The sequence below is a fragment of the Pseudorca crassidens genome, chromosome 4 (assembly GCF_039906515.1).
Source record: "Pseudorca crassidens isolate mPseCra1 chromosome 4, mPseCra1.hap1, whole genome shotgun sequence".
In the NCBI taxonomy this organism is placed as follows: Eukaryota; Metazoa; Chordata; class Mammalia; order Artiodactyla; family Delphinidae; genus Pseudorca; species Pseudorca crassidens.
The window spans coordinates 110,464,429-110,489,002 of NC_090299.1; the positions used below are offsets into that span (position 1 = coordinate 110,464,429).

Sequence of the window (24,574 nt, forward strand, 5' to 3'; positions counted from 1 at the left end):
CTTATGAAATAGGTGCTATTCTTATCCCTGTTTTACAGATAAGGAAACTGAGGCTCAAAAAGCTTAAGGAAAGTGTGTAAGACATGCAGATAAAAAGTGCCAAAGCCACGACTTGAATACAGATTTACCTGACTTCAAAAACGAGTACTTAGGGTTTCCCTGGTGGCGCAGTGGTTGAGAGTCCGCCTGCCGATGCAGGGGACACGGGTTCGTGCCCCGGTCCGGGAAGATCCCACACGCCGCGGAGCGGCTGGGCCCGTGAGCCATGGCCGCTGAGCCTGCGCGTCCGGAGCCTGTGCTTCCGCAACGGGAGAGGCCACAACAGTGAGAGGCCCGCGTACCGCCAAAAAAAAACCAAGTACTTAATCCTGCTATTTTGTCCCGTCTTCCATGCACGAAGGACTTAACCTTACCAGCTAGAACTCTGCATTTTATGACTGCAAAATCGCCCGTCCAAATTGCCTGGGCCATCAGAACGACAGCCACAACAACTAGCATAATCACAATGACAAAAACAGTAGCCGCAGCACCCTGTCTTCCTGGGCCTGACTCGGTAGTTCTGGTGTTGAACCTGATGATCTGTATTTCTAACCACCCCCCTGAATTACTTGGGTGTGCATCTAAGGCTGGGAGCCCCTAGAACATAAACTTCCTGAGGGCAGGGTCTACACCCGCCACACGAGGTTCAGGGCCATACATCCCATCAGTGCTTGTTCAGTGAATGAACATGTGAAGGAGTCAGCTCTGCTCTAAATGAGATCTGTTATTTCAGGAACTCCTTTATTTCTGGACAGTTCGTTTACACCCCTTGTAAGTCTAATGTCATTGGTTCTTTCTGTTGTGCTGGTCAACGCCTGATTTTTGAGAGGAAGAGAGTCACGTGGCCGGTGTCAGTGGAGAGAGCAGATGCATTCTTCGCTGAGTCTCTGACATCCTTTACCTATTGGCATTTGGAGGAGGTCAGATGAGGTTTGTGGGAGCAAATAGGCCACTCCCTGGAACAGGCTTTGCATGAAGGAGCGATCCTTGTACGCACCATGTCTAACGTAATTAGGAAACGCTCAACCTCAGAGAGGCGTTCGGGCTACTACAAGCAGAGCCTCGTTAGAGCTCACTTATCCATCTCTTCTGTTGTCCTCACTCACCCCATGCAGCTGCAGCCAGTGTCCTCATAAATTAGTCTCTGGGGCTGAGGCTGGACAGAAAGGAAGCTGATCGCAGGAACTTTCTTTCTAGAGTGTGACTGGAGTTGCAATGCGTGTCACGGGCCTCTGAGGACAGACTGCCTGCAGTGCATGGATGGCTATGTTCTCCAGGACGGGGCCTGTGTGGAGCACTGCTCACCATCATTTTACCGGGACCTAGGCCTCTGCAAGAGTAAGTGTCTGGAGCCCTTGCTCTGTGCTCATCCAAGCTTCTGCCCCCTCTGTATTTTACTGTTCCTCATGAGAAGGAGCCTGTGGCCAGATTCCTCTCTGGCTTTTTATCCAATTTCTTGTTTCTTTCCTAAGAGTTTTCCTTTGTTCTAATGCAAATGTCCGCTCTTTCCTTCTCCCATGCCCCAGTACAACATTTGCTAAATTTGAAATCCACATGGGAATCTTGGAGGTATATGGCCACACAAACAGATATGGTTTGACCATTAGTTTTGGATTTCTTTAAAACTTGAACAGTCCTGTGCTCCAGACTGAGAGGTCTGCATGCTCTCGTCATTTGAGCACATGGAAAGAATGTCTTATCCCACCATCTGCCCTCCCACGACCCTCCCAATACCGTATGTCTAACCGTCGTCTTTCTCTGCCTCAGTACCCCCTTCAGCCTCACTTTAATGCCACAAAATCTTCACACCCTGGAATGCCCACCCAAAGTGCACAGGCAGCATTCCCGGGAGCATCCTTGGGTGATACCCTGAGGACCGACCAGGTTAGTCAGGAAAGATTGACCCTTCAGTGAAGCAGTGCAGGGAGTCAAAGACTAGTTACTAATAACGATAATGGCTGATATCTGTCAATTTATAGTTTGCATAGTATTTTTCATTATGTAATTTGACCTTTATCCAAGGACCTGGGTGGGGCAGTGTGTTCTCTGCATTTTATAGGAGAGAACGCTGAGGCTCAGAGACGTGGAGTGACTAGTGCCAAGTCACCCAGCTGGTAAGTGCGGCAGTCACGATTGGAAGCCTGGCTCCTTGACTCCCAGTCTGCTGCTTTGCTCAGCACACCGGGTTGTACTGCCTCATCACGAGGAGTGATGGAGGAGCCCCTTGGAAAGCCATGCACATTCCTGTCGACTTGACTTGTGTCTTCCAGGCTGTGACAGCTACTGTCTCCAGTGCCAAGGCCCCCATGAGTGCACCCGCTGTGAAGGGCCATTTCTCCTCTTGGAAGCCCAGTGTGTCCAGGAATGTGGGAAGGGGAACTTTGCAGATCATTCAAACCGCAGATGCACAGGTAACTTGGAGACTGTGCTGTGTTCTCTGCAAAGAAGTGAGGGCAGCAAGGAAGTCAGGTGTGCTGATTCTCAGGTTACCAAGGAGAATCTGAATTAGGAGCAGAATGAAAACCCAGGGAGTTTGGCCTAAGTAATTGATGGCTTCTCGTGCACATCTGTCAATGGCTAGCTAGATAGAATACGGAAGTGCAGGCCAATAATTCTCTTGCACAAATCAATATTGTCCCTAAAGGTCTGTATGGAAACAAAGCCAATATTTCATGGAACGTCAAGCTTGTATTGAACTGAGGTGTGGTGTCCATTAAGAGTGGGTCAGCCCTATTGGCATGGGCCCAGGGTTTTCAGTGCGTAGACTAAATTACCAGTGACCCTGGTATTGCCATAATATCCTTGAGGAGTAGGATTTCTGGGGACAATTTAGTGAGACACATTGAACTTTTGTTATTAAACTAAAGTTAAACCCAAAGTCTTAATCTCCTTGTCCATTGAGTTATTCACAAGAGCTTCCTCAGTTTGTTCTCATCATTTCCAGCAAAACTTGGTAAGGTATGCCCCACTTTAAAGAATACCTGATATTTAATAATAATGCCATTACCTAGGCGTGGCATTTTATATTTCCCCAAATTTCCTTCATCTGCGTTATCTCATGTAACATCCACAATGACTTGGTAAACTATGGCAGACGCTATGAATCCTGTTTTACAAATGAAAAAAAAGGAAGAGCCTTAAGAGTATTAACCAGGGTAACATAAAGTCAGATATTAAACTCAAATTTTCTGATTCTAATTCAGGGCCCTTTCAACTATCCTGTGCCACCTCTCTATAACAGCATCTCAACTGAGGAAGCAGAATAATTAGGCAGTAAACACTTGATTTATAGAAGCTTATTAACTTGATTCAAAGAAATAATCTATGGTCTTTTAAATAGCTTGCTCTCCACATGCATTTAAAATAATAATAATAGGGCTTCCCTGGTGGCGCAGTGGTTGAGAGTCCGCCTGCCGATGCAGGGGACACGGGTTCGTGCCCCGGTCCGGGAAGATCCCACATGCCGCGGAGCGGCTGGGCCCGTGAGCCATGGCCACTGAGCCTGGGTGTCCGGAGCCTGTGCTCCGCAGCGGGAGAGGCCACGGCAGTGAGAGGCCCGTGTACCGCAAAAAAAAAAAAAAAAAAAAAAGAAGAATAAGAATAATAATAAAAATAAGAATAGCAGTGATAGTAGTACATTTGAGTCCTTTCGTGTGCCCGATACTGTTCTAGTCACTGCGCCTTATATATAGCCCATGTAATCCAACCAACAGTCATTGCATTAGGTGCTATTACTATCCCCATTTTTAAGATGAGAGAATTGCACCACAGACTGTTAAACAACTTGCCCGAACTCAGCAGCCGTTAAATGGTAGAAGAGGAACAGTACCCGACAGGGCTTATGCTCTTAATCCCTACGAGCTGCCTCCCTTACAAGTCAGTATTGTTAACTTTTTAAACAACCCATTTATGTGCAACATGTTCAGGTCATAGTGTGGAAAGCAAGGGTGCTCCTTCCTGTTCACTTTCCTTTGCAGGGTAGGAAATTTCATTTCTGTGAAATTCTGCAGAGAACTGTGGGAATTCTCTTTTGCTGCAGCGGGGGGTCATATGTTGCTGTGCTCCCACTCTTCATTTCTTTATCGCTGGTGGCCCCCTCTGGGGGCCTGTGCCTTTGTCCTGCCTCATTCAGTGTGTCCTCTCTTCGATAGCCTGCCCCCGAGGGTGCTTGCAGTGCAGCCACAGAGACCGGTGTCACCTCTGTGACCGTGGGTTCCTTCTGAAGAGTGGCCTTTGTGTTGCCAAGTGTGTTCCCGGCTTCCCTGCCCACTCCTCTAATGAAACATGTGCTGGTAAGTGCTTCCCCTCCGATGCTCTGGTGAAGTCACCTGTGATTTCTCCACGCGGAGGCTGAGTTCGCAGATACAGTTGGCTCGTGTGGTACAAAATGCAGGCTTTCCATTCTCGGAAAACCCCTGGTGCTGCTATGGAATAAGGGACTGTTTATAGAACATGGAAAATTGGGAGAATTCAACTTCTAAGATCTTTGGAAGGGAAAAAGAAGCAATCTGTGCTTTAAAAATCAGCGCTATCAGATCAGAAATTTGGCATAAAACTTAGCTGTGTTCCTGAACTACAGCCACGTTATAGAAAATTATACTTACAGATAAAATTTATTATATTTATATACACATGTAGAGCTATTACGCCAGGGTGCAATGATGCATCCTTTGTGCACACACTGGAGATAAATGATAAGTAATTAATGAATAGTGTGAGGAGCTTGCCCCATTAGGTTCACATGTTGGAAGTGGATGGATTTCAAGCCACTCTGTTTGCCACCAAGAATTAGGTAACACGTTAAGGAATGGAGCTAGTCTTGTCCAACACATCCGTGGGCACTTTACCTTAAACAACAAAGAGAAACAAATTTAAATTCAGGCTTAATTTTGAACCCCAAAACTTTTACAGGTGAACGAGGATTGGGAGTTACATTACAGCTGAGCATCTCTTGGCTTCTGAGTGTCCTTCATCAATAACATGCATCATGTTTTATCACCTGCAGTCAATCATATTTTTCATGTCTATATCTCTGACCTCTAATGATATTAAGACTTCCCATGGAAGAAAATATCTTTGGCTTATTTCATTAGGATCCTTCTGGAAACCCCAAGTACAATACTTGAGAGTCAGCTTACCCCACTTGGGATGTAATACAAGTCAACTTGTGAAAATGAATTCAACTTTCATTGGAGTAATTTTACGTTAGAAGTAGTCCCCCTGAAGCTTGACATTCCTAAACTGCCCTGTCTGACCTACTTGTAAAAGGAAGAAGTGCTACCGGTTAAAGTCCAGGCAAAACGACTTGCGGGAGACAGGATGAATTCCATATCAAGGTCGGAAATCCTAATTCATCCATCAGATGTTTCCTATGGACAGAGATCGTAAATTTTTAAAACAACATATATATTTCACATGAATTCTGAGTAAGCCACTGATAATCCTACTTCATGGTAGATTAACTGGTGCTGTCCTTACAAATGGTATCAGACACTTGACCCTTTTCTTGCCCTTGGTGGGTCTGATGGTCGGATATGACAGATGTATTAGGATAGGACTGTGGTTCTCAAATGTGGCAGCCTATTAGGATTACCTGGGGAGCTTGTAAAATCACTAAGGTCCCACCCCAGAACATCTAAGTCAGAATCTCTGGTGGTGGAGCCTAAGTATCAGGATTGTTTTAAAAGATGCCTGTGTGATTCTTTATTGTTATTATTACTGAGATAGAATTCACATACCGTAGAATTCACCCTTGAAAGTACACAATGAGTCTTTAGCATATCCACAGTGTTACGAAACCATCATCACTGTCTAATTCCAGGTCATTTTCATCACCCTAAAAAGAAATCCAATAACCATTAGTAGTCTCTCTCCACTGCCCTGTTGCCTTAGCCCTTGGCAACCACTGATCTACTTTCTGTCTGTATAGATTGGTCTACTCTAGATATTTCATGTAAATGGAATCTTACAATATGTGGCCTTTTACATCTGGCTTCTTTCACTTGGCATGATACTTTCAAGGTTCCTCCATGTTAGAACGTATATCAATATGTCTTTTTATGGTTGAATAATAACTGCAACATATGCATATACCCCATTTTGTTTATTCATTCATCAATTGATGTTTGATTGTTTTGATTATTTCCACTTTGGGCTATTATGAATAACGCTGCTGTGAACATTCGTGTACCAGTTTTTGTAAGGACATATGCTTTCAATACTCTTTGGTATATGCCTAGGAGCGGAATCGCTGGATCATATGGTAGCTGTATGTTTAATTGCTTGAGGAACGGCCAGACTGTCTTCCCAAGCAGCTGTACCATTTTACATTCCCACCAGCAATATATGAGATTTCTAGTTTCTCCACACCCTCAGGAATACTTTTTATTGTCCTTCCTAGTAAGTATGAAGTGATATCATCTTGTGATTTTGATTCAAATTTCCCTGATGACAGATGATGTTGAGCACCTTTTCATGTGCTTATTGGCCTTTTGTGTATCTTCTTTGGAGAAATGCCCATTCAGATTCTTTGCCTATTTTTAAATTAGGTTATTTGTCATTTATTGAGTTGTGAGAATTCTTTATATATTCTGGATATAGAAGGGATATACAAGTCCCTTTTCAGATATGTAATTTGGAAATATTTTCTCCTATTCTGTGGATTGTCTTTTCACTTTCTTGCTGGTGTCCTTTGTTAATTAAAAGCACAAAAGCTTTTAATATTAATGATGTCCAATACATCTGATTTTTATTTTTGTCACTTGTGCTCTTTGTGTCATATCTAAGAAAGCATTGCCTAATGTAAGATCACCAAGATTTTCTCCTATATTTTCTTCTAGGAGTTTTATTATTTAATATTGAGACCCTATGTTATTCTCATGTGCATCCGGGATGAGAACCACTGGATTAGAAGGAGTCTTATGGAATACGATAGCCTAGAGTTTCATCTTTGTAGCTCTGAATGAACATTACAAGTCTATTTCTTTAAATACTAAGAATAATAAAACCTAATTAGTGACTGTACCAAGCCTGAACTTTGGATTCATATGTTTTCCAGGCGAAATACACACCCCTAGTCTTCATGTGAATGGTTCCCTCACCCTTGCAATTGGTTCAATGAAGCCACTGGATTTTCTCCTCCTGAATGTTCAAGACCAGGATGGCAGGATCGAAGACCTCCTGTTCCATGTGGTGAGCACTCCCACCAACGGTCACCTCGTGCTCTCAAGGAATGGAAAAGAGGTTCAGCTCGACAAGGCTGGCCACTTTAGCTGGAAAGATGTGAAGGAGAAAAGAGTGCGTTTTGTGCACAGCAGAGAAAAGCCCAGGTGACCCAGCATTCTGTTGTTTTCCTCCTGCCACCTTTCCATCAGTGCTCTGCACCCCACACCCCCTTCTCAATAGCTCTCCCTTTTCTTCTGGGGAAGATCGATACTCTACAAAGGCCAATGCTTTCAGCTGCCTGTCATCATATCACTGTAATTGTTCAGAGAGAGTGCTTCTGTTAGAGGCATTTTTATTGTATCGCATAATTATGGGTAATTCTCTGATGTGATGGGAAAGTTCCTAGTACAATTACCCAGTTTTCTGGCCCAGGATAAACAAAATCGCTTATATACCCAGATGCTGCAGCTGCTTCTTCAGCATTAGGGTACTATACCGGGAGGAGGGAGTGGCTAGAGGATGGAGTACGTACTTTTCAAGGTATTGTATGGTTCCTAGAATTTCAGAGTTGGAAGGAAACTAAAAGTCACGGTTAACTTGTTATTATCCACTTTATGGGACTGAATGTGGTTCATTTTTAAGCCTGATCCAGTTTTCTTCTGATGCCTAGCACACTTCTGGCTGTCTTCCCCACCCCAGCTGACATATGCTTCAGGAATGCAGTTGAATGTTAATGCTAACCCAAGCAAATAGAGCCATATAATTAGCAGAGTAAATCTACTAAACAGAAATCAGGGAATGCACCCCAAAGATTAGCCTGTTGGATTATCCTTCACCCTGCACTGCTTCATTAGTGCAGATCATTCAGAGTGGACTACATGTGTAAACAGGGAGTTGAAACCCATGGAACAGTGATAAAGGATGCGGTGAATATCTTCTACTCTCACCACTAAATTTGAGATCTTTTAAAAAATGTTTAAGGTCTGGGCTAGGAGATAAGTGGGAAGAAAAGTAGATCACAAGTTCCCTATTGCAGTTCAGAGCCAGTGATGCCAGTAACCTCAAAAGACCCATCTTACAGGAATAGGAACAACTAATATTTACTGAGTGCTAACTGGGACCCAGCCGTTGTGCCCTTTATTTGAATTATGTATATTTATGATCCTAGGCTATAGATAGGGAAACTGAGGCCTTGAGCGTGTAAGTAATCTTGCTCAAGCCTCACAGCCTATGAGTGCAGAGCTGAGACTCCAACCCAAGGCTCTCTGATTCCACACCCCATGCCTTCAGCCACTATGATTTCTGCCTCCTTAATAGTACTAGGAATAAAGGGCATGCTTCCATCCTCCTGGGGCAAAAGATCATTGCATAGGAAAATATTGCTCCAGAGATGCAGCTTAAAACTCTGGTGTCTGATGCCATAGAATCACTCTTCAAATTTGTGCTCTATCTTCTTCATTCATTTTCTTTCAAGTATAGTTCTTAGGTGTTTGCATCACACACACATAGACACATATATACATAGCTCCGTACCTGTAGTCATATGTCTCGGAATCACTTGTGAAAAGTGTGTAAAGTCCATAAAAGCTCCAGAGAAAACCAAAGTTAAGCCTCTTGTCTGTTTAACCTCTTTAATCTCTCACCACCAGTTTCTTTCCAGAGTGAGCTTTGCACCCCTAAACGGGACCAAGAGTGGCAACTATTTTTCAGGGATTTCTTTCAGTACTCTTTTTATTTTTTAGTACCCATTTTAACATTGGATCTTCTTTTTTATCTAAAATTTTTTTAAAAAGAAAGAATGAGAGGAATAGTAAAACGAGGTTGGTAGAAACTCATGGAAAAGGGAAATTATATAAGTCTGTAAATGATACAAAAACAAAAGGGGCAACCTGCCATGTTGGCTTGTGGTTGTTTATCCCCATGAAAATGCCCACTGTGATTCCTTAGGATTGGCTTTCTTTGGGTTGGAATGCCCCTGTGGAGTGCAAGATGACTCGGAAATACAGTCCTAGTGGCCCTGATAAGCCGGCGTGGCTGAGAGGCTGAACACAGTTATTGGAACCTCAGTGCCGCCAAGATCGTTTTTCCCCAGTAGGTTGGGAGTAACCACCCTTTCTTTCTGCATTCTGCTTCTTCCATCACCTGCATTCTCTTGAAGTCTGGAGGTGGGAGTGGAGAGGGACAGGATTTAAATGGGACAGAAAATGAAAGGGATGATGGAATGAGAGGGAAGACAAGCATTCTTTCTTTTAAAAAAAGAATCAGATTTATTGAGGTATAATTGGCACCCAATAAAATTGCCCATTTTAAACTGTACTGTTCTATGTGTGTTAACAAATATATATAGTCTTGCAGTCTTGAGACCAGAAGCGAGATGTGAAACAGTTTCATCACTCCCCACATCTCATTTTTACAGGCACTCTCTTCCCCGCTCCCCGTCCCTGGCAAATACCGATCTGTTTTTCACTCTTATTGTTTTGCCCTTTCTGAAATGTCATGTGAATGGACGCATACGGTATATAATCTTTTGTTTCTGGCTTTTGCCATAATGCATTTGAGATCCATCCACGTTCTTTATGTCTCAGTAGTTAGTTCCATGAATGCCTTTTAAAGAACCTTTCAAACAATGGTCCCTATAGTGTAGACCAGAATTCTAAACCTTCCATAATGTATTAATCACACATCTTACAAGCCTGAAGTGAGTTCTGAGCTTGCTTTGGCTTTGAAGGTGGGCAGCTCCTACCTTCCCACCTAGTAGTCTCTGAAGCTGCTGAAACAGGAAGTAAAAACCACAGCAAAGAGTGAGTCTTATTTTGTTCTGTTAATTAGGACTCTTCGGTTGCAAGTAATGGAAGTCAGCTTGAACTAGATTAAGCAAAACTGTAAGGCTTGTTATAACACTGCAGGTATGGCTCAGATCTCAAACACATCAAGGGCAACTGGGCTTCCAGGGCAAGCCCAGGAGTTAGAACCAGAAATGGGAAGCAGGACTCAGTTCTTCCTCTCATCTCTGTCTCTTTGCTCGAAGGCCACATTCACCTCCCTCCTACAGACGGGCTTGCTCCACATTCCCATCAGCATGATAGACTGTGGTTCCCCCAAAGTCAAATGGCACTGTCAGGCCAGTTCCAAATTTCCAGGGAATAATCAGTCATCCTTCTGTAGTCCAGTCCACACTGAATGTGTATGTGTATGACTGGAGGGAGGATTGGGCCATAGAGTCATGTAACACAAACATTGCAAACATTGTTAATGGTGTTATTGGGGTCCACTCACATGAACTGGCCAGGGGTCGGGGAGAGGATTCACAGGGAAGAGAACTAGTCAGAGACAGTGAAAGATTCCTTTCCATTCTCCAACTTAACCATTAGCCTTCAATATATCACTAACCTGTCTTGGCCTGACAACTGATTTTTCAACATTTTATATATTCTATTTAGAAAAATAGAAAACAAAAAAAATAGAAACATTGTTATAATGAGATCGAAGAATATACAGTAGTTTTACCTGCATCTTGCTATGTTAATCTTTATGTGGGCATTTCTGTTTACTGTGTGAATAGTATATTACTGTAGTGGTTTGATCCAAACTCTTATATGCATATAATCTGAAAATATTTTTAATCCTTGTCTTTCTAAAGACCAATTTAATGATTGTACTTTCTCATTCCTTTCTTGGGGACTTCTTTCAGGAAAGGTTACTTTTACCTGAAAATTAGTGACCAGCAGTTCTTCTCTGAGCCACAGCTGATCAACATACAAGCATTTTCAACACAGGTAAGAAAATGCCACACAATTAATAATTTCACATGCCTACTGATTCTGAAGCACAAATAAAGATTTTCTGTAGTTTTAGCAAAAATGATTGAGCTGAATTAATCGTGTCTCAGTTTCCTCATGAGATGTCACTGGAGTAGTTTTTAGTACTGTGGGTCATAACAGCAACAAACAATTACTGATACATCCATAGTACTCTTATGTTTCTCATGTAAGCCTTATGCCAGCCCTGTGAGGTATTATTATCCCCAATTCACAGATGAGGAAACTAAGTCTCAGGGAGGTTCAGTAACTTGTCTATGGTGATATAGCTGACAGAGAGCTGAGATTTGTGCCCAGTGAATCTGGTTACACAGTCTGTGTTCTTGACTATTACATTGTGCCTTACTTTACTATACTGAATCTCATACCAGCCCTTCAGAATAATTTGAAGCTGTACTAGTTGTTAAGACTTCCGTATTCATAGGTGAATAGGTTTGTTTTGTCTAAATATTTCTCTCTCAGGGATGTGGAATTATGTTTACCTATTTTGCCTATCTATCCTGTAGCTGAACTGCATTTAACTCAGTTTGCAGTAGTTAGAGGATCTTATCAAGGATCTATTTAAATGAAGTACCAGTGTGGTCATCAGCCAAACATAAGTCTGAGGAAATCATGGTAGTTGCTATAAAATTCAGTGTGATGGCTCTTCTGTTCTCATCACGCATCTCCGTCAAGCTGTACTTATGTGTCCTGAATACAAATCATGGTAGATGCTCTGAGTACCTGGACTTGAAGGATTGAACAGCTGAAATGTGCAAAGGGAAGAGGAAGATCAATGTATTCTTAAGTTGTGAACAGTAGGAGACTGGGATATCAGCATGGGGGAACCCAGATTACCTAAACATTAGATCTTGGTAGTGTGTTTGTCTCGGTTCAAGGAAGGATATGAGATCATTGTTTTTAAAACTGTGATTTTTTGGGGAGGATTTCCCTGGTGGTCCGGCGGTTAAGACTCTGTGCTTCCAATGCTGGGGGTTTGATCCCTGGTTGGGGAACTGAGATCCCATATGCCACACAGTGCAGCCAAAAACAAACAAACAAACAAAAACTGTTATTTTTATATTTTTGGTCCACAAGCGAAAAGACCATGGACTATGGGATAACATAGATTTGAACCAGAAGTGGCTTCCAAATGGTGTTCACAGCCCAGCTCAGCGATTCTTGATGGCATTCTCACTTCAGTGATGACTGAAGTTGGGGAATGATTAGAAATTGATCCTAAATTAATTTGACCTCAGCATTGGGCTAAGAGTATGAATTTTGTTTAAATCAAAGCAAAAACATATGATCTCTGTAAATATGGGTCAGAGGGCTACCAAGTCTCGGGACTTACTGGCTTAGATGTTTCTCGGTATTTAAGCTCAGATGTTTTGTTTTGATCTTTTTGTTTGTGCTAATAGAGTTACTCTAATTAGGTGAATAAAAGACTTGGGTAGCTTTTGGCAAGTGACTTCCTAATCTGAGATGATGAGCTGCCATGGTTCCCTGATTCTTTCCCCAAATCAGTTGAGTAGATGGTGAAGGCCCGTTTTTATTTTATTTATTTTGTCATTTTAACTTTTTAAAAATGGATTTTTAGAAATGAATTTTAACTTACTGTTGTTTCTTTACATTTCTGTGATATTTCAATATGGTTTTGAGCGTCTGTGAGATTTTCTCACGTAAGTTAATTTGATCTTTTCCATGTATGGATTTTGACCTCTCCTCTTTCAGAATCCGAGGGGCCATTCATTCCCATGTATAGAATCACAGCTCTTGAATTCTCACTCAGGAATCCTGAGGAGTAGCTATCTTCTATAGCTATTATGTGATTATTATAGAGATGCACTAGCTAGACATTACTTTAATAGATATTGAAATTTCCAGGAGGCCAGGAGGGGTATTGTTAAAGGAAAGCCATTTGGAGTAAAGAAAGGCAGTGTACTGAAAAACCCCTAGACGGTTCAACTTCAAATGATATTAACAACTAAGATAATGTTTTCTTTGGCTTCTTGCCTTGATTTTTTTGTTTTTTGTTTATTTGTTGGTGTTTTTTTATGTGTGGTTCATTAACTTTTATCTCAATGAAAGAACATTTTATTTGCTTACTGAAGTTGGTGGGAGAAACCTGATAATCCTAAGGAAAACATATTAAAATTTGCCACGTGAATTAACCAGGTGGTTGCCTTACGCAGACCATGATCATATCAGGCTTTATCACCTGAGTTGGGGTGGGCCCGTTGAAGATATGGACGAGACAGCTTGAAGAAAATTACTGGGAGGGACCAGAAATAGAGGAATTCAGAATGCCGAAGTATCTTACTCCAAGTCAGCTTGCTGCAGTGTAGCCTGGAGCGAACGAAGTGCTCAACTCCCAACACAAATGCCAAAATTCCATATCTCTTGTTAGTCCCTCTTGAATGCAGACAACTAATTGAGTTCCCTGACTCACCTCTCAGTTGCAATTCAGGGGATGTCGTGTAAATCATGACAGCAGAGACTTCAGAGATTTGGAAGCAAGCAGCTCACTTTGGTTGCCCCTGATGAATATTATGGTCTGGAAGTGTCTTGAGAAATCTCCAGAACCACAGGTGTGAAGTAACCTCCTTTGCAGTGATTACTATGTTTGACTACACCTCTGGCAAATGCTGTGATTATGCAAGAGTTTGGCACTTGGCCGGAGCATCTAGAGTTCCTTAAAAAGCATAGAAATGGCAATCAGGTTGCACACAGCTGGTATCTGGTCCACTGGATTGCCCTCTCTTTTCCTGCGAATGGCTTCTCTTCTCCTCCTTACCTTCAACTCCACAGGCCCCCTATGTGCTGAGGAATGAGCCTCTCCATATTAGCAGAGGAGAGAGGGGAACCATCACCACTCAGCTGCTTGACATCCGAGATGACGACAACCCACAGGATGTGGTGGTCCAAGTGCTCGATCCTCCACTTCATGGCCAGTTGCTCCAAACACTTCAGTCGCCTGCAGCCCCCAGCTATCAGTTCCGGCTGGATGAGCTCTCCAGGGGCCTTCTCCAGTATGCTCACGACGGCTCGGACAGCACTTCTGATATCATAGTCTTGCAGGCCAATGATGGACACTCCTTCCAAAATATACTGTTCCGTGTGAGGACTGTGCCCAAGGTAAGTGTCATTCCTAGAGCTACATTTTCCTCGCACCTAGATGTGAAGTTTTGTTGATGATGTCGTCTTGCGATATTCATAAATTTAAGATACCGGTAGTTATTTATTTATTCAAACATTTATTAAGCATCTATTATGGAGCTATTTAGGACATTCAGTGATTAATAGAACACATTACCCAATCTCAGAGGGCAGTGTGTATTTTGTTAGGAGCACCCTTGAGCCGAAAGACCTGTCCCCATGTTCTCTGCCAAAGGAACACTTTTGAAATTTTGTGTTGACTTGCTGCCATAAAAATGCCTCGTTGTCCTCTGACTTTTTGGTCTGCTGCCTGTGCATGATTGTAAGAGTCAAGGGCACCCCTGTTCTTGTGTGCTCTTCTAGAGTAGCTCATGTGATGTGAAGCTCATAGTCAGCTTACTGTAGTGAATCAAAAAGGATGAGTTCAGGGCTTCCCTGGTGGCGCAGTGGTTGAGAGTCCGCCTGCCGATGCAGGGGACACGGGTTCGTGCCCCGGTCCGGGAAGATCCCACGTGCCGCAGAGCGGCTGGGCCCGTGAACCATGGCCGCTGAGCCTGCGCGGCCGGAGCCTGTGCTCCGCAACGGGAGAGGCCACAACAGTGAGAGGCCCACGTACCGCAAAAAAAAAAAAAAACCAAACCAAACAAACAAACAAAAAAAAGGATGAGTTCAACCATTCTCCACTGAAGTAGGATGAGAAAACTCTTTTAGTAATCACAGGAGTCCTTGGCCTAGGGGCTAGGAGCCCGGTGAAGAGCAGTGCTTCTCAGCCTGAGTCATCCCCATGCCACCTCCCTGTGTTTTTGCCGTATCCATGAGTGCCTGTCCTACTATTCACTTAATACTTTTCTTTGAATCAACTTACTTTTTTATCATGGCTTCTGCCTAATAAATACTTGTGAAATCCTGGGCTTAATGTAGAATTATACATTCTTCCAAAATATTAAAATGAATACATAACCATTTTATAAAATTCCATCCATGCACAACATAAAATGTCTTTGGATACTCCTAATAGGATGGCTATCACATTTTGGGAAATACTGGGCTAGCACATGCTAGTTCTAAGAGACATGCTGAAAAATATTTTCAAAGGCATTTATTACTTGATGATATTTCACTCCAAGCTCTTTGCTCTGTAATAGCAAGAACGACTCTCTCTCATGATGGCAGATGGGGAGACATAATTTTTTTTGAACTTTTCATTCCAAATACCAGCACCTACTGAAGTGTCATTGATGATGAGCTAGAGAGATTGATTTGCTGAGGACAGTTTAGAAACCACTTGTCACTTTCTCACCAATTATCACTTACAACTTGCAGTTGATCCTCATAAAGGTGAAGAGCTGAATCTAATATGGTCTGCTGGCTGGTTTCTCAGGCTCTGGTCTCATTATGTTCAGCTGCTGGAAACAGTAATGGTGGCATGAGATAGGTGGGAGGAAGCGAAGGCTGATGATGATGGAGCTGGCAGATGGCCCCCTTGAAGCTAATCTGAATTATCACCCTCTTGCTATCGCCCTGGGAGATGAGGTTTACTTCTGAAGAGATGAAGTCTAGACAGACACAGAAAGCTTTCTTTTCTTGCTTCTTGGTTTCTCTCCAAAAATTGTTGTGGGATTTCAGTGCAACCCTAGCAGCCGCCTTTCCTATCGAGGTTTCAATCTCCATGTTTGGAGCTCAGCGCATTGTATCGTACAACCAGTTTGTGTGGTATGGCCCAAGACTGAAGGGGTTTTCTAGGATTTTAGCCGCTTCGACTACCAAAACACAACAAAGAAAAATAGAATTTTAATTTATAAACGAGGCATAAGCACAGAACTTGAGAATTCTTAGAGTGCTTACAACTTGGGAGGCGTGTGAGTGTTCTTCCCCCTTCCCCCTTCCTTCCCTCCATCTCCTGTAGTGCTGTGCTTACCTGTCCATCAGGTGAACTAATGGCTTCTAAACAGTGAATTAGGATAAATAAACCGGTTAGCAGAGCTCCAGCAGCCATTAGAATATACTAATAATAAACTTGACGCTCTCATCCTGATAATATTTTACAAATATAGACTACATCTTCTTTTAGGAATTCAGAGGACTTTTTCTCATATCTATTCTACTCGTCTTTACAATGTCTTAGTGAAGAAGGTTAGAATAGAGGCTGTAGAACCTTATTACTTCTAGAGGATATTCTGCTATTGGTGAAAGTAATTTTTGTTTGCTTTGTTTTTAACCTTTATTGGGCACTAATGCTTGATGTGAATTATTCCTTTTGATCTTCATGATCATTCCAGGATATTTGTACAATTATTATCTTTCATTTTCCAAAAGAGGAAACTGAAATAAAGGAGATTTTAAAACATTTACAGAGGTTTAAAAATGTTTATTTCTCATCAAGGTATTTAGTGATGGATCTGTGATTTCAAATCAAGTGTGTTCTGGCTCCGCACACTTAACCAGATGGCTTTTGTTCATTCTAGCTCACTTTTTTTTTCAGCGTTTTGGTCATATATATTCTTATCCCCTTAATGGACAGAATGGAGACAGTAATTTAGTCATTTTCTCAATGTCTTATCCAAGCAGTCTGGACCCCAAGCCTCTCCGAATCTTCCCTGTGGGCTCACCACATCTTGTTACAAACAAAGCTATTTATAATCATAAGTCTACTGGAGCCCAAGAAGAACTGTTAATGGCTCCCAGTCGTTGTATAGTCAGCCACGATTGATTTTGTTCTGCTAGCCATTTCTGAAGATGGCATGTAAGCCCTTACCCTGAAGCTACCTGTGTATTAAATTTGGAGTAACGACAGTTATTGGCTTATGTCTAGCTGGTGATTTAAATGGAATGACAAAGTGTTTTAGGTCTAATTCCTAGTGAATGGATGTAAAAATTAATCCTAGTGTTGTTCAACATAAAACTTAACCTGGTAAGATAGATGGAAAGGGACTGAGGGATAGAAAAAGGCAGCTTTGTGAGAGCAGGAACTATTTCAGTATTGCTGCCTTGAGCCAGGCACATTGCAGAAGTTTAGTACGTTTTTGTTGGATGGATAGATAGATGCGTGGATGCAGCAGCTTGAGTTAGGCTGGTGCCTGTGTTCCTGCCTTTGAATTGATCCCTCGCATCAGATCCATCAGCCTACTGGGCACTTCAGCTAATGCTGGGGTGGCCCATCTGAGACTGAGGGTAGGAGCTGTTGGTTCCACTTTTAGTTATCAAGTTCTACATCACTTCCCCCAAATTTATGTTTTTATCCTTGGCCTGGCAGTGAGTAAAGTTGACTGCCACCCTCCAGGCTTATACTGAGTTGCTGAGGAGAAAATAGACCCAAGACAGATGTTGAAACATGTTCTGTTGGGGAAGGAGGCAAAAGAATTCAAGAAGATTAAAAGGTAATAAAGAATGCTCTGCTGAACAGGCTTTCATTAACTGGGTGGATTACCAAACCCAAGCCTGCTACAGATATGATTCTAAAGAAATTCAGAGTCTAATATGGGCTAAAATGCGGGCAGGGAGAAGCCTTGCATGTTGGTGGGTTTCTCTCTGCTGCCGGGCTTTCAAGGAATTTCCTTCTTTTTCATTAATTAAAGCATCTCTGAAAATCATGCCCCTTTTTCTACTTTGGCAATAAATCTGATGATCTTTCTGACCTCATTAGTTGTTGTTTGAACAGTTATTTTCTGCAACTGGGTAATGCTTTGATGTTAAAAGCCCCCAAGTGTCATGCTATGAACTGGATGGAAAATTCTATTGCTGAGAGCCTTCTCTGGCTGTTTGACCTTGGTAAGGCCTGAGTGCAGCTAAAAGCCCTGTTGGGCTTTCCCGCAATTTTCTTAAAACCTGTCCTCCCATGCGTTGTCTTATAGGGACACAGTTTGATTAAAAGGATGTTTGTGAGAATTATAAATATCAATGGCATCAAAATGTTTATTTCTCTGAATAAGAATCTGCCTGTCTCATAAATAAATAAATCCTCACCACATATCAAGGTTTCACTTTATTGGACTTGCTGAATTGGTTCAATTTAGCATCTTGTAAGGTACATTGTCCGGAGTGTACACTCAAAAAGTGTTTGTTGATTACAAAATATGTGTTTGTTTCTTTGTTTATAAAGCAGTTGAAACCTCCATGGAGAGAAGGTTCTGTATCCTTGACCTGAAGCTGCAGTTTCTGAGGCACATACACACACTGGCAAACACAAAAACAGTGCAATTATCTCTCCATTGTTCTTCATTCTGGTAAATAGCATCTATCTTTCACCTTATATGTGCCACCCCCCATAATCCTTCCCTAAAATCCACAGTGCCCTCCAAGATTAAATTTTAAAAGCTATGGTATAAATGAGCTGTAACAAATTAAAGTATTTTTACAGAATAAATAAAATGTGAGGGTTGCTGTTATATCTAATTACAGTCATATTCTAGTTAATAAAGTTAAAAAATTTTTTTGAGTATTTTGGCTTGGGGTTGGGGTACACCATCGTATTTGAGCTCATCATTTATGTTCCAATCTTTAATTGGGGAGGGGGGGAGTTTTCATTTTGTTTGTGGGATTTTTCCTCCAAATGATGAGGTCACGCATGGGCCTTTACTTCTGGTTTACAACATTAATATCTTTATTTGTAATCAGTATATGATGACTAAACTTTATAACCAGCAGTTCTTTATGCCTATTGTTCTATGAAATTAATTAGTAGAACTATTTAATTTAAAGCACTGTTTTAATTATGCCCCCATAATCCCTTATTGAGATTTCATTTTCTTCTAATGTGGTACCCTGAAGGATATATAAAACATCACTTAGGCAGAAGATTCTTCAACTGAAATTATGGCTAATTTCTTGAATTTACAGGGATATATGCAGGAATATATTGTGCAGAAAAAAAACTACAGGCATACTTCGTTTTATTGCACTTTGCGGATACTGTGTTTTTTAGAAATTGAAGGTCTGTGGCAACCCTGCATTGAGCAAGTCTATCAGGGCAATTTTTTTTGCAACAGCATTTGCTCCCTTCATGTCTCTGTGTCACACTTTGGTAATTTTTGCAATATTGCAGACTTTTAAATTATTATTATTATATTATGGTGATCAGTGATCTTTGATGTTCCTATTGAAGAAAGATTATGACTTGCTGAAGGCTCAGATGATGGTTAGCATTTTTTGCAATGAATTTTAACTAAGGTATGTACATTGGTTTTTTTAGACATAATGCTATTACACACTTAGTAGACTACAGTATAATGTAAACATAATTTTTATATGCACTGGGAAACCAAAAAATTTGTGTGACTTATTTCATCGCGATGTTTGCTTTATTACAGTGGTCTGGAACCAAACCCACAATATCTCCAAGGTGTGCCTGTATAAGGAGATAAAAAAATTGCAAAATGTCAGAACCACAGGGGAAATTAGGTTAAAATTTATTTTGGACATGTTAGCTGTAGAAATGGTGGTGTATAGACTTCTATTCATCTTTTCTTGAATCTTCCCTGACACTCTCCCAAAACAAAGCAACTGATAAAACCATCTTCTTCCTAAGAAGTGGGAAGAATTATACTTCTTTTCCTTAGATAGCTGTCTGTTTTCTTTTTATGTACTGTAAACAAACAATTCAGAGACAGAGGCATATGTATTATTCTGTTATAGGTGTAACTATTCTTAAAGGCTTGCCTGTGGAGTTTGGGAGAACCATTCTAGGCCCATCGTGATCTCTGTTCTGGGCCACGCTTCTCACCCTTCAGCATGACTCCACATCTCCCGGGATCTCCTGGGATTAAAACATAAGTAGAAATGCATCAAACTAAAATGCTGTGCCCGAAGGAAGCCATCAACAAAATGAAAGGGCAACCTACAGAATGGGAGAAAATATTTGAAACCATCTATCTGAAAAGGGGTTAATATCCAAAATATATAAGGAACTCAATAGCCCGCGCCCCCCCAAAAAGATTACAAAAGGAGCTAAGGACCTGCATAGACATTTTTCAAAAGAAGACAAATGGCCAACAGGTACATGGAAACGTGCTCAACATCACTAATCATCAGGAAAAAGGCAAATCAAAACCACAATGAGATACCACCTCACATCTGTTAGAATGGGTGCTCTCAAAAAGACAAAAGATAACAAGTGCTGATGAGGGTGTGGAGGAAAGGGAACCTTTATACACTGTTGGCGGGAATGTACATTGGTACGGCCACTATGGAAAACAAGTAAGGAGGCTCCTTAAAAAACTAAAAATAGAATTACTGTTTGATCCAGCAATCCCATTTCGGGGTATATGTCCAGAGGAAATGAAGTCAGTGTCTTGAAGAGACATCTGCACTCCCATGTTTATTGCAGGACTATTTACAATAGCCAAGCTATAAAAACAACCTAAGTGACCTAATGAAACTTAAAAGCTTTTTCACAGCAAAGGAAACCATAAAAAAGATGAAACGACAACCCTCAGAACGGGAGAAAATATTTGCAAACGAAGCAACTGACAAAGGATTAATCTCCAAAATATACAAGCAGCTCAATATCAAAAAAACAAACACCCCAAGCCAAAAACGGGCAGAAGACCTAAATAGACATTTCTCCAAAGAAGATATGCAGATTGCCAACAAACGCATGAAAGAATTCTGAACATCATTAATCATTAGAGAAATGCAAATCAAAACTACAATGAGGTATCACCTCACACCAGTCAGAATGGCCATCATCAAAAAATCTACAGGGTTTCCCTGGTGGCGCAGTGGTTGAGAATCTGCCTGCTAATGCAGGGGACACGGGTTTGAGCCCTGGTCTGGGAGGATCCCACATGCCGTGGAGCAACTAGGCCCGTGAGCCACAACTACTGAGCCTGCGCGTCTGGAGCCTGTGCTCCGCAATAAGAGAGGCCGCGATAGTGAGAGGCCCGTGCACCGCGATGAAGGGTGGCCCCCGCTTGCCACAACTAGAGAAAGCCCTCGCACAGAAATGAAGATGCAGCACAGCAAAAATAAATGAATAAATTAATAAACTCCTACCCCCAACATCTTCTTTAAAAAAATCTACAAACAATAAATGCTGGAGAGGGTGCACTGGTGGTGGGAATGTAAATTGATACAGCCACTATGGAGAACAGAATGGAGGTTCCTTAAAACACTAAAAATAGAACTACCATATGACCCAGCAATCCCACCACTGAGCATATACCCCGAGAAAACCATAATTCAAAAAGAGTCATATACCACAATATTCGTTGCAGCTCTACTTATAATAGCCAGGACATGGAAGCAACCTAAGTGTCCATCAACAGATGAATGGATAAAGAAGATGTGGCACATATATACAATGGAATATTACTCAGCTATAAAAAGAAATGAAATTGAGTTATTTGTAGTGAGGTGGATGGACCTCGAGTCTGTCATACAGAGTAAAGTAAGTCAGAAAGAGAAAAACAAATACCGTATGCTAACACATATATATATGGAATCTAAAAAAAAAAAAAAAAAAAATGGTTCTGATGAACCTAGGGCCAGGACAGGAATAAAGACACAGACGTAGAGAATGGACTTGAGGACATGGGGAGGGGGAAGGGTAAGCTGGGACGAAGTGAGAGAGTGGCATGGACATATACGCACTACCAAATGTAAAATAGATAGCTAGTGGGAAGCAGCCGCATAGCACAGGGAGGTCAGCTTGGTGCTTTGCCACCACCTAGAGGGGTGGGATAGGGAGGGTGGGAAGGAGATACAAGAGGGAGGAGATATGGGGATGTACGTGTACATACAGCTGATTAACTTTGTTATACAGCAGAAACTAACACAACATTGTAAAGGAATTATACTCCAATAAAGATGTTAAAAAAAAACCCAAAAACCTAAGTGTCCATCAATGGATGAATGGATAAAGAAAATGTGGTTGTATATACAATGGAATATTATTCAGCCTTAAAAAGAAGGAAATCCTGTCATTTGCGACTGCATAGATGAGCCTTTAAAATAAGCTAAGCAGAAAGACAAATACTGCACAGTCTCACTTACATTTGTAACCTGAAAGAAGCCAAACTCATAAAAGCAGGGTGGAGTGGTGGTTGCTGGGTGGAGGGGGGGAAACTGGGAGATATTGGTCAAAGGTACAAAGATCCAGTTATAAGAGATGAATAATTCTGTAGATCTAACGTATAGCATGGTGATTATACTTAATAATACTGTATTGCATACTTGCTAAGAGAGTTGATCTTAAGTGTTTTCACCACACACAAATATTTCTAACTACGTGAGGTGGCGGATGGTTTAATTAGTTTGATTGTGGTAATCATTTCACAATCTATACATATATCAAAACATCATGTTGTACACCTGAGATATATACAACTTTTATTTGTCAAGCATACTTCAGTAAAGCTGGTGAAAAAATTAAAATGCAGATTCTAATGCAGAAGGTCTGATTCAGAAGGTCTGAGAGTCTAAAATTCTAAGAAGCGTCCATATGTTGCTGGTCTCTGAACACTGACTTGCAAAGAGAACTGTCTCCTAAAAATTGACACTTACACGGGAGTTACAGAGAATTGTACTGATAAAATATAGTCAATATAGAAATGTAGTAGGAGAGATATCAGGGCACATTGCTTATTTACTTGCTTGGAATTTGAAAAACCACACTGCCTCATCGGTCCAAGAATGTGGTTGCTGTGTGTGAGTGATCTCCATCACAGAATCAAACGTGATGGACTGCTGCTATTAGAAAAATTTCTAGCAATTAATCTTCCTGGGTCCAAATGTATTATGTTATATAAAACGGCTGGAGTGAATAGGGCCCTTTCCCCCAGAATTCTGGTAGGTAACATGCAAAGTTCTTGGCACACTTTGATGTTTTCATAAATAATATGGTAAATCAATTGTGAGAGAAAAAAAATTCTGTGGGATTTTGCCCCTGAGCACCAACCACATGGGAGGTACGTTGTCTGCTGTCCTCCTGGGCAATGACACTTCCTTGGTGATTGTGGTGAAAATAGCTGTGACCACCTCCTGAGAGGCGCAGATGCTCTCAAGTGACAGCAAATGAATATTTGTTTTCTTCTGTTCTGAATACTCCCCTCTTGGGAATGCTGTTTGCTCTGTTCTGTTTACTGACATATTTGAAAGTAATAGCAATAATTTAGAATAACATCCCTTCTGAAATGCCCTATTTGAAAACATCAGATTTACCGATTTTGAAAGTATGAAAACTGAACACAGGCAGCCTCACTGATCCCATTCTGTGGAAAATGTCAATTAGGAGGCTTTGAAAGAGGTGTGCACCTTGCAAATCAGCACTTTTTAATGACGTTAGCTTTAGCAATTAGAATGGTTGCCTTCTCAGGAGCGCTAAGTAGGTGATTTCTTCCAGTCAGCTATTCCCAACTGTTGTTTCTAAGGGCTTCACTTTCAATCAGTCATCGAGGCCTGTCAGTTTGGCCTCTGTAGTGTTTCTGGAATCTGTTTCTAACTATTCATTCCCACTGCAATCACCTTTTCATCTTCTCTCACCTGAGCCATTACAAGAACTTGTTAAATGGTTTCTGCAGCCCCAGATTCACGCCACCTCCAGCCCCTCCCATCTCTTGCTGCTGGAGGTTCTCCAAAACCCAAACCTGAGCATCCCATTTCCTTCCCTGAAGATTCGTGTTGACTTAACAGTGCCTACAAGCTAAATGGAGACTTACAGCACAGCTTCTACCTTCTACTAGCCTACATTAGGGGTCACTTTTTATTCACCCCCTCCCCTAGCTCCCTAGACTCTGCTTGCCCAGTCACTTGGATATTTTATTAAACACAGAGTGCATTGTCTCATATCTTTGCTTAGGCTGGGTCCTCTTCCTGGAGTCTGTTTCACTTAGAAAGCCCATTCTTTGTCATTCAAGAATTAAATGGTATTTCCATAGGAAAGCCTTCCTGACCATTCCTTCCCCAAAGGGGAAATCTCCTTTTTCCTTTATTTTCCCACAGTACCCTGCTCAAGCTTCTTCTAGATCATCACTTGTGATGCAGCCTAACTATTTTATATGTCTGTCTGCCCCACTAGACTGTAGGTTCTGAAACTGAGGCCTTATTTCAGCCAGCCTTATATACCTCAGGCCTCTAGCAAAAGATCTGGCATATAATAGGTGTTTAATGAATAGTTCTTGAATATAGGTGGGGAAGATGGAAAGACAGGTAGATGGACAAATGAAAGAAAGAAATGGAGAGACTTAGTCTCCCTGAATGATACAAGTTATGTGCTTATGATGAATTAGGAGGAAAAGTAGGATATATATATGTACCTGTATACAGACACATGCATATATCTACACATAATTAAACATATACTGTTCACAGTATGACTCTAAAGCTATGAATCTCTTATTAGGCAATCTTTAGCAGCAATAGGACCTAATAACTTATGTTTTTAAGGACCAGTATTTTCTTTCTTTTGCTTGGACCTAATT

At 41.4% G+C, this 24,574-nt stretch overlaps 1 protein-coding gene across 2 annotated transcripts in view; it reads left to right on the forward strand.

Moving 5' to 3' along the window:
- Nucleotides 1-24,574, forward strand: part of FRAS1 (Fraser extracellular matrix complex subunit 1) — a 464,864-nt gene that overhangs the window by 300,435 nt on the left and 139,855 nt on the right. For both annotated transcript variants that reach the window (XM_067736345.1, XM_067736344.1), the window contains exons 24-29: nucleotides 1,237-1,377; nucleotides 2,310-2,450; nucleotides 4,191-4,331; nucleotides 7,097-7,367; nucleotides 10,895-10,979; nucleotides 13,812-14,138. In XM_067736345.1, coding sequence (XP_067592446.1) covers nucleotides 1,237-1,377; nucleotides 2,310-2,450; nucleotides 4,191-4,331; nucleotides 7,097-7,367; nucleotides 10,895-10,979; nucleotides 13,812-14,138 — 1,106 coding nt within the window. The remainder of the gene's footprint in view (nucleotides 1-1,236; nucleotides 1,378-2,309; nucleotides 2,451-4,190; nucleotides 4,332-7,096; nucleotides 7,368-10,894; nucleotides 10,980-13,811; nucleotides 14,139-24,574) is intronic.